The 12,470-nt window shown below is 48.3% G+C and overlaps 2 protein-coding genes across 3 annotated transcripts in view; one reads left to right on the top strand and one right to left on the bottom strand.

Moving 5' to 3' along the window:
• TUT4 (terminal uridylyl transferase 4) overlaps positions 1-1,784 on the top strand; it is a 53,441-nt gene extending 51,657 nt beyond the window's left edge. Inside the window, exons 29-30 of the mRNA XM_069981620.1 lie at positions 426-587; positions 1,506-1,784. Coding sequence (XP_069837721.1) covers positions 426-587; positions 1,506-1,597 — 254 coding nt within the window. The 3' untranslated portion in view covers positions 1,598-1,784. The remainder of the gene's footprint in view (positions 1-425; positions 588-1,505) is intronic.
• Positions 1,785-5,659: 3,875 nt separating this feature from the next.
• Positions 5,660-12,454, bottom strand: PRPF38A (pre-mRNA processing factor 38A). 2 transcript variants are annotated; one of them, XM_069981617.1, is made up of 10 exons: positions 12,272-12,454; positions 9,304-9,463; positions 8,962-9,083; positions 8,607-8,692; positions 8,056-8,166; positions 7,425-7,534; positions 7,203-7,229; positions 6,993-7,075; positions 6,747-6,795; positions 5,660-5,859 (listed from the first exon to the last, which is right to left on the bottom strand). In XM_069981617.1, exons 1-10 carry the CDS (start codon positions 12,399-12,401, stop codon positions 5,817-5,819), a joined length of 921 nt encoding a protein of 306 aa, XP_069837718.1. In that variant the 5' UTR covers positions 12,402-12,454; the 3' UTR covers positions 5,660-5,816. The 2 variants fall into 2 exon arrangements, with proteins under 2 accessions (XP_069837718.1, XP_069837717.1); XM_069981616.1 differs by having other exon boundaries at positions 6,993-7,093; positions 12,272-12,452.
• Between the last annotated feature and the right edge of the window lie 16 nt (positions 12,455-12,470).

Here is a 12,470-nt window from a genome sequence, read left to right as displayed (position 1 = left end):
TCTGGACATTTCCTGACATGGACAGAGGTGGCAGCAGAGAGCACTGTGTCAGACTGGAAAGAATACATCACTTCCTGCAGGACATACAGCAGTTAATGAGTACTGGAAGCCTTTTTTTTTATAGGAGTAAATTATAAAATCATTGGCACCAGTTTATTTGAAATGTGTTTGGTGAACAACCTCTTTGAATGCTTTGCCCAAGATTTGAGAAACAATGGCTGTCTTTTTCAGGGAGGACACTACCCTTGTTTATAGCTTGTGTTTGGCATTGGGGCACAACACTTCTGAAATGAATGGGGCAGAGCTGCAATACCGCACACAACCTGTGGACAGATGTGGGTGCTGTTTTTGTGAGAAGGCAGCAGTCTCTCTGATCCAGTACTGATTCTCATTTTCATTTATTTTACGCTTCTTTTGTGAAATAGAGCAAGGATTCCAAGGCCAGTACGGAAAGCCCTCCCTTCCCTGGGATCGGGGGACGCCTCCTCACTACCCATTGATTCCCGGGTCATGGCCTTACAGCTTACATCAGAATTTTCTACAACAGGCACCTGCCGGCTTTCATTCCAAGACCTACTACCCGCCAGGTAATGTCACATATTAAAGCGTAACTGTTATATAAATGTCACTTTACAGAAATCAGTAAGTATCAATACTACAAGCGATTATAACAAACTCTGTAATAGGTTTTATTAAGCAAGTTTCCTTCTGTGCTCAAAAAGCTGTTTTCCTACCTCCCCCCTCACTTCAGAAGAAGCAGGATTTCTGTCCATTATGCTTTATGGAGAGGGGCGGGGCTGAGGGGGATGAGTGAGCACGGAGAGAAAAGGCAGCTCTGCACAGCATATCATCCTGCAATCTTCTCTCACCAAGCTCTTAGATAAGCACTAACCTTTTCTGACCTATGAATCCAGCATTTTATGTGCCCAGACTGAAAACTGTACAGCTGCTTCTCTGCTCTCCCTTCTCACTCATCCCCCTCGGCCCCTCCATAGGTTATAATGGACTCATCAAACCTGTCTTCCCCTTTTCTTTTCTGTAATGAGGACGGCTTTGCCTTATAATGAGCAAATAAGAAGTGGAAAACAGCTTTGAGTACAGAAAGAGGCTTTTTTGTCAAATAAAACCTATTACAGAGTTTCTTTAAATCACTTGTACTATTGATTTCTGCAAAAATCGTAAGTTAGACGTTATATTAGTGTCCGTATATTTTCTGAACCTGCCATTACAACCATGTACAAAATAAACAGATTCTACAAGTGCATCAGATCAGAACCACGATCAGCAAGGGGAAGGCAGACATTTGTGGCATCATATAGTGCTGCACCCATCGACATGAATGAGTGCTCTGAAGTGAGAGCTGCTGACTGATCGGAGGGGGATGTGGAACCTGGGTGGGCAATAGAGATCAGTGTCTCCAGACTGTAAAAACTGAAGGGCCCCCTTTGGTTGAGAGCAGAGCTGTGACTTATTGAGCACCACTAACCTTCATCTTCTCCTTTCAGCTCCATCATTAATCCAGAACGGGCCCCATTTCCCGGTCTTATCCCAAGGACACCCGCACCTGAACTCCAGCTACATCCAGCAGAAGAAGTAAAAAACAAAAACTCTGCGCCATTTCTAAGATCTTGTTTTTAGAACTTTTAACATGTAACATTTGTAAATATATACGGCTTTAGTTGTACTGGAATCATTCCTCTGAGTGATGCTAATTTCCTTTATTTCATTGCCCCGTTTTGAGGGGAGCCTTGTGTTTTATCAAAGAGTTAAAATGTTTTTTTTTTTTTTTTTAAACAAAATCAGTAAAATTTAAGTCCTTTATTTTCTATTTGCTCTCTTCATAAACTGGCTGCTTCCAGCTCTATAAAGTGTATATATTTTAGTTATAAACAGATGATTTAAAGAGAAAGGAATGTAATTTTTTTAAATGTCTTATTATTTGAGTCTGAAGCCGGTGCCAAAAATCTTATGAAGCTAAAGTCACCTCTTATTTTTGGTACCCATAAAAAAACGGCCATTTTATCTCATTCTTTGTGTCCCATGAAGTGTAAAGGTTTTTTTTTTTTTAATAATTATTATTGAAATCCAAATTGTTATTTGATAAATTGGTTTCTTCATTTGTAATAAAATCAAGAATACCAATGAAGTGGTTAACGTTCATCTGCACGGGGGGAGTATCTGGGCTGCAGGAAGGGCAGGTATAGGAGCAACCTGCGACCCCTCCAGCTGCTGCAAAACTACAATTCCCATCATGCCTGGAGAACTAAAGTTTGACCTGGTATGATGGGAGTTGTAGTTTTGCAACAGCTGGAAAGCCGCAGATTTCCCATCATTTGAAAAAAAAATTCAAGTGTCACAGAGACATCAGAAGTTTTGAATGATCTCAACACTCAGACCCCAACCAATCATTAGAAGAAGTTGTGAGAAGCACAAGGCCGAGCTCTTCCCTCTCCCTATGCTCAGCCATGCACTTCTCTCCAGCTCCTATTAATGATATTTGGGGTGTGAACACACAGATTCAAAATGATTTTACGAGTGTCAGAAATGCTTTAGATTGAAGTTTAGGAATTCACTTTTAGGTTGCATTCACACGACCAGTGTTATGTCCATGAAACACAGACATTTCATGCAAACCCTGGTGGGTTGCCCCGGACAGCATGATTTAACACAGGACGAGTGAATGCAGCCTTAGGGTAAGTTTACACACACATTTTCTGTGTAAAATCAGTTTTAATTATCTGGATATAGATATTTAAAGGGATTATCCAGGATTTAGAAAAAGCACAGCTACCTTTTTGCAGAAATAGCACCACCCCGTCCTCAGGTTGTGTGCAGTATTACAGCTTACCAATAGAATTGAGCTGCAATATCCACACCCAACCTGACGACAAGAGAGGCGCTATTTCTAGAAGTATGCAGCCATGTTTTTGTAAGCCTGGAAAACCCCTTTAAGATCAATAGGACAGTTGCAGAAATGTCTGTAACATACATGCCCCATGTGAATTCACCTATACAGTGAGACTAGTTATTAGGACAGTCTATCTAATAATGGGTCTTGTGTGAGGTTAGATGGGAGAATGGTTTCGACCGTCTTGAAGAGGGCAGGAGAGATGGCTGCTGCACATCTTCCAGGCTTTGTCTCTTCAGTAACTATGCCCCCTATAGTCTCTATATCATAGACCTCCATCTATCCAAGACACAGACTATAGTCCATAATAAAGCCTTAGTCAGGGGGGCTGGGATCTCAAACAACTTTACAAGCGATGTCTTAGCTCTTTGCCCTCCATACTGAGGTCGTATAATGGAGCCATAGAGGCAGAAGGGACAAGGGCTGATACTGAGCAGGCCGGTCATAATGCACAATAAACAATTAAATCCAATCACTCACGGGTTCTGTCTTCTCTGATTGTAGTTATTCACTTTCCATCAAGACTTTTTCCAATTAGTGGTTGTGTTGGCGACATCTTCTGCTTACAGCACATGGTGTACAGACACTATCATCCATATACACCGTGCCAGTCAGTGTGGTCCTCTCCCCATGAACACCGTGCAACCAGAGTGCCCCCCACCCCATGTACACCATGCAAGCCAGAGTGCCCCACCATACCATGTACACCATGCAAGCCAGAGTGCCCCCCCATACCATGCCAAACACAGAACACAGTGCCCCCAGGTATACTTACCAAACAGAATTCTCTGCCACAAGCTGTAGATGCTGTTGAACCAAAACTGCATTTAGTGGTGATTCAGGGCCTACTACCCACATAACATTTTTCTTTCAGAATATCCATATTGGGGTTTTCTAGGGAGTCATAATAAACAGTCAGGTTATAGGTTCTCTGGTATTACAACTCAGCTTCATTTACTTAGATGGAGTGGAGCTGCGGTGGTGCCCCTTTAAAGGCGTTTTCCATGTGCCTTCCCATGCATTACAATAAGAGAAGGCATACTTACCTCCAGCACTACAGCAGTCAGATCTTCCAGTCCACACTCATCTATTATTCCAGAGGAGCATGGACCAAATAGCTCAGTAGTAAGTATGCAGTCTTATTTTCCTGCCTGGGGAGGCACACAGGAAACTTTTATACTTCCCTTGAAAAGAGTTTTTTTTTTTTTTTCCCTTTAAGAGATTCAGCCCCCAAATCTTCCTGCCGACAATGTAAATAACGTGTAGCAGTGGAGAGGAAGTTCCGGCACTTTCCTGTATATCCACTACCTCTTTCTTACCTTCACTGTAGAAATGGGACAGGTGTAAAGGTAACACAAGACTGTAGAGTCAGACTACGCACAGGGTTGGTTTGTAGTCTGTCACCTTGGAAACACAAAGGGCTACAGAAGAGCTGTAGACACAGAACAGATACTTGTAAAGGATTTGCAGCTCATAGAATGGCAAAGCCAACATGTAACAGCTCTGTCCTAGTACAACTCAGGGGAGGCCATCAATACTCCATCGGGGGGGGGGTGCCAGCACCACTGCCAAGAGATCCAGTCTTCAATGTTTAGCAGCACCATCCCATGGAGCATATCCCATTCAGTGCTACAGGGACAAGTGCTGGTAAACATGGAAAAGCGGCCTCCTTAGATAGCTGATGGGTGAAGTGCTTACAGTTCTAATATTCATGGCCTATTCTAAGCATTGGCCACCAAATTTATAACTAGAAAACCGCACGCTCCATGGTGCAGGATCACCAAACAGAGGTGGATCAAGAAGGGGAGATTAACACTGGATTCCCTCACCTGCCAAACTGAGGCACAATTCTACAAGTGTGTAGAGGGAGAAAACACCGATGTGCAGCCTTTCCTGTACACCCTCACCGGGCAAATAATCTGATGCAGACCTCCACTCCTGGAGAAAGACAGGTTCAACTGGTGCAGCCAACTCCGATAGAATATGTGTGTATATAGCTAGGAATTTTACAAAATTTCTTAAACCACTAAGACAAGGATACAGCAAAACGTGTTTCCAGGCCAGACAGGCCTCTTCATCAGGTCCAGCCTGGAAACATGTTGTACTGTATCCTTGTTTTAATAAATTTAGAAAATATATATTTTTGAGCTATATACTCACGTATTCAGAGTTGGCAGTCTCTCTCGAGAAGTGGAGGTGTGCATCTACCAATTTTATAAGGCCTAGGTCACAGCTGTCAAACTCAGGCCCTCCAGCTGTTGCTAAACTACAATTCCCATCATGCCTGGACAGCCAAAGCTTTAAGCGACTCTGTACCCACAATTTGACCCCCCCCCCCCCCTGCTCCAGGCAGATTGCCTCCTTTTACCCACCTGTGGCAGCCCGGCACATGGGCTGGATCGTTAAGGATCTGTACAATGTTCAGCATGGAGAGAATGTTCCAGGGGCATTCCTAATGATGAAGAGGGTGGGAGGAGGGACGGAGGGGTGGTGCAAAGTTAGGGCACAAATATGCCCGTAGGGCACGGGGTTGTAAGTTTAAAAGTTGTTTTAGGACAATAACTGCATTACCTGCCGAACGGACCCCAGGACAAGTGGTTTGGGGAGTCAGATTGTGGGTACAGAGTCGCTTTTAGCTCTCCAGGCATGATGGGAATTGTAGTTGGAGAAGGAGGGCAGCAGTTTGATCCCCCAGCCCAGATAATCCCTTTAACTCTTCTCACCTAATGCACAGATGACAACTGTACAGACAACAGTGAAGACAAATTTATTTTATTAAAAAGTCCCTTAACAAAACAAGTGACTGAACAAATAACATCATGTGTTACATAACGACAGGGTCACCTGCCACAAAGGAGAGCCTATTATATACAAAAGGTCCTGGAACAGCGCCCCCAATATCCTCCGCTCACTCATTCCCACGGCGGCTTTTTTTGTGACTCTTCTTCGACCTATAAATAAAATGTAGGAAAATATGATGGTTATCCAGCACAAGACTGTGGTCGTCTTTCTGGTAGCAGGCAGGCAGGAGGAAAATCCACATCCAACTGCAAGGAAACCTGCACTAACCAAACCTGCACTAAGTTCTAGGGATTTCCTGCTAAAAATCAAAATCAAACACTGGTCTAACCAGGATGTAATTGGTAACCAATGATGCCCAGACCCGTCTTCTAATTTTTAAAGGGTGCAGGTCACATCAGCATGCAGTCATAGCACACACCGAAAGATGAGGTGATGAAGGATGCATCCTGTTCTGTGCAAAGGCCCTATTCTATTTATTGGGGCTCATGCACAGAACACTGCTGGTCTGAGACATGTCCACAGCAACCTGATCTTCCAGCTGTGACTACAGGTTAAGTGTACCTGTCATTACAACAAACTTCTGATGTGTTATTAAAGCCACATGTCAGAAGTCTGTGTTGGTGGGGACCGGGTACTAAGACTTCCCACTGATAGCCAGAACAAAGGGGAGGAAGCGCTTAGCAGTGTGCGCTCTGCCCCTTTATCTCCTCTCTAACTGCTAAAGGAGGAATGGACAGAATTATAATGGAGTCTATGAATTTTCTAGTAGACGCAATTGCCACAAGTTCCATAGGCTTTCATTATAAATCCTGTCTTTTGCTGCTTTAGCAGTGAGACAGATGAAGAGGTAAAGCACACAAAGCTAAGCGCTTCTGCCCCTTTGTATAGTGATCATCAGGGGTCTCAGCACACGGACCACGACCGATACAACAAACTTCTGATACGTCGATATAACACTTCAGAGGTTTGTTGTAAGGACAGGGAAGCTAAGTCACAGCGTCCGAATCTTTAGGATATTCCAATGAAGTCGATTTACCTCTCTGGAGATTTGGAGTGGCTTCTGTGCCTGTGACTTCGATGATGTCCTGTTAAGACAAATGTTAATGGGTAGAAATTATTAAGATATTCTGTCAAGTGCCGAAATGTCCACCAAGCCATTATTGTTCATTAAAGGGGATTTCTGGAACAGAATAGTGCTTAGCTTTCCATAGATGACAGGACGGCACTAGGAATCCCAGAAAACCCCTTTAAGGAAGCATTATAAAGATCAGTCATTCCTAACCTGGAGACTTAGACTTGGATCGGTGACGTCTCTCTCTCGATCGGCTGCGGTGTCTCCTCGGACTCTTGCTGCGGTGTCGTTCTCTGCGGGGTGGAGAAGGACTGTGGGTATAGAGCAGTGTAAATCATACAGGAAGCTACTATTCCTGCTAATACTTCTAAGGAAATAGAAACATGAAGACTAAGGGAAACGCATCAGTACAGGTCTCACCTTCTTCTCTTAGGGGATCGGCTTCTCCTGAAATGGAAAACATCATAAGTGAGAAACTCAGTATTTCCTGGGGAAGAATAACTAAAAGTAAAGCTTAGAACAGGTCTATCCATCTTTCTTAACATGGAGCCCACCGATGATGAGATCACGAGGGGGGAGGGGGTCTTGCCGGCATCCATACTGGTGAAGGTGAGGCCACATGAGACTAATAATGCACTTTACCTTCTTGGAGAACGGCTGCGACTTCTCCTGTAGCGAGGTGAGGGAGATCTCCGTGGTCGGTCTAAGTCTCTGTAGCTGCGTCTGTGATGATCTGGAGTAGGATCTCTGCCCTGTAGCCAAAAAGTGGACAAAGGTCATCTCTCTGTTTTAGCGATCTAGTTTGCTTGTTTTCCTGCCTTTAAAATGCAGGAAATCCCCATAAAAAACCTCTCCTGCTCTGGACAGTTCCTGACATGGACAGAGGTGGCAGTAGAGAGCACTGTGTCAGACTGGTGAGAATATACCACTTCCTGCAGGACATACAGCAGCTGATAAGTACTAGAAGACTGGAGATTTTTAAATAGAAGTAAATTACAAATCTATATAACTTTCTGAAACCATTTGATTTAAAAGACAAAAAACTTTGCCAGAGTACCCCTTTCTGAAACCAGTTACTTTATAAGAAAAAGATTTTTCGCCAAAGTTCCCTTAATAGTCACCAACCAGTGCAGCTAACCGGTAACCTCCCTCATCTTCCCGATAAATTGGTCTTATAAACCAGTCCTAAACATACACATACAACACATGTATTAGGGAACTCCGATGGTTTTAGGCTCCCGTCCTCCCATCACCCCCGCCTGATCTCACAAACCTTATCGTCCTCATCCTCTTCTTCCTCGCTTGACTCCACGTCATCCATATCTTCTTCTAAAGCGCTGACCCGGGGATCCAGCTGCTCCGTTTCCTCCAGCACATAACGTTTCTAATAGGATAATCATTGTGATATGGTGATTAATGGGAAGAACAATGGTCCGTAGAAACGGAGGCGACTATACATGACGCATACCCATATGTATAACGTGATTACACAATACTACCCCTTTACATGGCAGAGTACGGCTCAATTCTTGGTACATGTCTGTGGTACAAAACAGGCAAAGATTTTAGGCAGGGGTGTTGGGTGGTGACTACTCCCTTTAGGTCGGCTCTGAGAACGCTGACTAATGGCTATACCCGGTCACAGTGGATCTTTACTATACTAAGGGCCTTTGAAATGAAGTGCAAATGGCCCCTGGACACACGGATACCTCAGTGGGCGACTATCAAGGTCTACTATCAGTATATACTATATACATGTACCAGGCAGGTTATATGTGGTCACAAGGTCAGTAAATAGCTGAAGTACTACAGGTGAAGACGTACCTGTAGGCGAGGTAATATGACGTCACAGACTCGCTCAGCGTGGAGCAGCTCGTCTATGAATTCATCTACATGCATCAGCTCAAATTCTAGAAAGAAGAATACAAGTTATTATGTTTATTATGTTATGTTTGGTATTATGTTCTCAACCTACAGTTATAATAGTACCTGATGCACCAAATATAATTATACAACCTGTGATACTACCTGATGGGTATAATATTACCCGTGATACTACCTGATGCACCAAATATAATTATATATCACCTGTGAAATACTAGGGAAATCCTCACACACGACCTGTTGGCGGCCATGAGAACTGGATGTGTTGCTATACAGGGCAAATCTTAGTAATTACCTCCATTGCGGTTCTGAGTCTTGATCTTGCGGTAATCGTTGTACAGCGGCTCCAGATATTTGTAGCAGTCACTGGCGGTACCGGTCAGCCGCATGTAGAGAGCGCCCAGTGCACGGACATACCTAGGAAGAGGAGGAGTTCAGTGAATAGCTCGGTGTAAACAACATCCAAGTACCACCGCCCGCAGCCACCGGCTCTTATGTACACCAACAAGGCTGCAGCGCGCAAGAGCCATGCAGTGTCTATACAGCTGATCATGGAGACTGCGGAGAGTCCACACCTGCTGACCAGTTGTTAAAGCGGCGATAACTACGACAGTCTGACCGCTTCTCTTTCACTCACTTGAAGTCTTCATTCTTTATAAACTCCACAATGATGTCTTTCTCCGGCTGGATCTGCAGCATCTTCAGGGCCAGACACAGGAACGGCGTGGGCTTGATGTTCCCTCCATACACTCCTCCAATGTATTTCAGCTCCATGGCCTTATCCACCACCAGCTCAGCTGGGAAGAGAAGACAGGTTACATGGGATCAGAGAGAGAACACAAGCAGCGGGGCTTCTCTCTATGCGTCCAGACACTGGGAACTTTCTGCTCAGTGCAGCTGGATGAGGTTTTAAAATGTCGCTGTTGTTACAATAAACATTTCACACGTCACAGAGAGATCATAGAGTGAGACGCCATAATGACGCCATAATGACGCCACAGAGAGTGAGACAAGTCTAAAGTTTTGATTGGTCCGTGTCTGAGGGTTCTGACCCGTACCAATCGGGAGTGTGAGCCGGGGGAAGACTGCGCTGCTCCTCCTCCTCTTGAGTCTGACTTTTCATTTTTAGCGCGACTCTTTCTTCTAACCGCAGCCTTGCTCTTCTCCTCGCTCGTTCTCCCGATCGGTACAGGTGTGAACACTCAGACACGGACCAATCAAAACTTTTGCCATGTCTCTATGAGGTCTCTATGAGATGTCAGAAGTTTTTTGTAATGAAAGTTGTATTTAAGGCGTCCTCCCATTTGGAGCATGGATGTAACATGCACAGGAGAGGTCGTAAATGTCTGATTACTATGGAGCGCTCCTCTGGGACCGGCACCTCTCTCCAGGTCTCATCCAGCCAGGCTGCAGAATATACAGGGGGGTCAGGAGGCCAGGCTGCGGAACATACCGGGGGGGTCAGGAGGCCAGGCTGCGGAACATACCAGGGGGGGGGGGGGGTCAGGAGGCCAGGCTGCGGAACATACCGGGGGGGTCAGGAGGCCAGGCTGCGGAACATACCGGGGGGGTCAGGAGGCCAGGCTGCGGAACATACCGGGGGGGTCAGGAGGCCAGGCTGCGGAACATACCGGGGGGGTCAGGAGGCCAGGCTGCGGAACATACCGGGGGGGTCAGGAGGCCAGGCTGCGGAACATACCGGGGGGGTCAGGAGGCCAGGCTGCGGAACATACCGGGGGAGTCAGGAGGCCAGGCTGCGGAACATACCAGGGGGGGGGCAGGAGGCCAGGCTGCGGAACATACCAGGGGGGGGGCAGGAGGCCAGGCTGCGGAACATACCGGGGGGGTCAGGAGGCCAGGCTGCGGAACATACAGGGGGGTCAGGAGGCCAGGCTGCGGAACAAACCGGGGGGGTCAGGAGGCCAGGCTGCGGAACATACCGGGGGGGTCAGGAGGCCAGGCTGCGGAACATACCGGGGGGGGGTCAGGAGGCCAGGCTGCGGTATATACAGGATTTCAGGAGGCCAGGCTGCGGTATATACAGGGGGGACAGGAGGCCAGGCTGCGGAATATAGGGGGGGGGGGGGGGGTCAGGAGGCCAGGCTGCGGAATATAGAGGGGGGGGGGGTCAGGAGGCCAGGCTGCGGTATATACAGGGGGGGCAGGAGGCCAGGCTGCGGTATATACAGGGGGGGCCGGAGGCCAGGCTGCGGTATATACAGGGGGGGCAGGAGGCCAGGCTGCGGTATATACAGGGGGGGCAGGAGGCCAGGCTGCGGTATATACAGGGGGGGCAGGAGGCCAGGCTGCGGTATATACAGGGGGGGCAGGAGGCCAGGCTGCGGTATATACAGGGGGGGCAGGAGGCCAGGCTGCGGTATATACAGGGGGGGCAGGAGGCCAGGCTGCGGTATATACAGGGGGGCAGGAGGCCAGGCTGCGGTATATACAGGGGGGGCAGGAGGCCAGGCTGCAGTATATACAGGGGGGGCAGGAGGCCAGGCTGCGGTATATACAGGGGGGGCAGGAGGCCAGGCTGCGGTATATACAGGGGGGGCAGGAGGCCAGGCTGCGGTATATACAGGGGGGGCAGGAGGCCAGGCTGCGGTATATACAGGGGGGGCAGGAGGCCAGGCTGCGGTATATACAGGGGGGGCAGGAGGCCAGGCTGCGGTATATACAGGGGGTCAGAAGGCCAGGCTGCGGTATATACAGGGGGGGCAGGAGGCCAGGCTGCGGTATATACAGGGGGGGCAGGAGGCCAGGCTGCGGTATATACAGGGGGGGCAGGAGGCCAGGCTGCGGTATATACAGGGGGGGCAGGAGGCCAGGCTGCGGTATATACATGGGGTCAGGAGGCCAGGCTGCGGTATATACATGGGGTCAGGAGGCCAGGCTGCGGTATATACAGGGGGGGCAGGAGGCCAGGCTGCGGTATATACAGGGGGTCAGGAGGCCAGGCTGCGGTATATACAGGGGGGGTCAGGAGGCCAGGCTGCGGTATATACAGGGGGGGCAGGAGGCCAGGCTGCGGTATATACAGGGGGGGCAGGAGGCCAGGCTGCGGTATATACAGGGGGGGCAGGAGGCCAGGCTGCGGTATATACGGGGGGGGGCAGGAGGCCAGGCTGCGGTATATACAGGGGGGGCAGGAGGCCAGGCTGCGGTATATACAGGGGGGGCAGGAGGCCAGGCACTGCTGAAGCTGCTGCTACACAAGGTCTGTATGACTTCCATTGCTGATCAGTCAGAGCAGTCAGCAGGAGATGAGCTCCATAGACTTACAATGGAGCTGGGGAGAGAAGCGCTCAGTGCTGCGCTTCTCCTGGTTGTATCTGAGGTTAATGATTGGGGTGCGGGCTTTGAGTTGTGTTCACACACTGCGGACTGACGCATACCTGACCTGTGCTGCACCTGGGATGTGATTATTGCTGTAAACCGCACAGAGACGCATAGAGGAGCCACAGAAAAACCGCTGCCTGTGAACAGACACCAACAACAAGGACCAGTGCCGGCACTCACTGCCTGGCGTCTTATGGGGCTCACAGCCGGACTGGGGGACATCTATAGGGTGAATGGAGCTCTGGCTGTGTCCTGCCACTCACCGGTGAGGCCGAAGCACTCCTCCTTCCAGTACTTGGACTCATAGATGCGGGTCCGGATGATCTTCTCCACCAGGTACTGCGGGTTGGTCCCGTGGACGCTGTGCGCGTCTTTCACCGTTCGGTTCGCCATCTTGGCCGGCGCTTACGGTACTTCCGGCCCGGCCCAGTGACGTCATCAGGCAGCGCTGAAGCCACTTCC

Source organism: Dendropsophus ebraccatus, chromosome 8 (genome assembly GCF_027789765.1).
Source record: "Dendropsophus ebraccatus isolate aDenEbr1 chromosome 8, aDenEbr1.pat, whole genome shotgun sequence".
NCBI classification, from domain to species: Eukaryota; Metazoa; Chordata; class Amphibia; order Anura; family Hylidae; genus Dendropsophus; species Dendropsophus ebraccatus.
The sequence above is the reverse complement of the archived record's forward strand: the minus strand, read 5'-3'. Positions and strand labels throughout refer to the sequence as shown.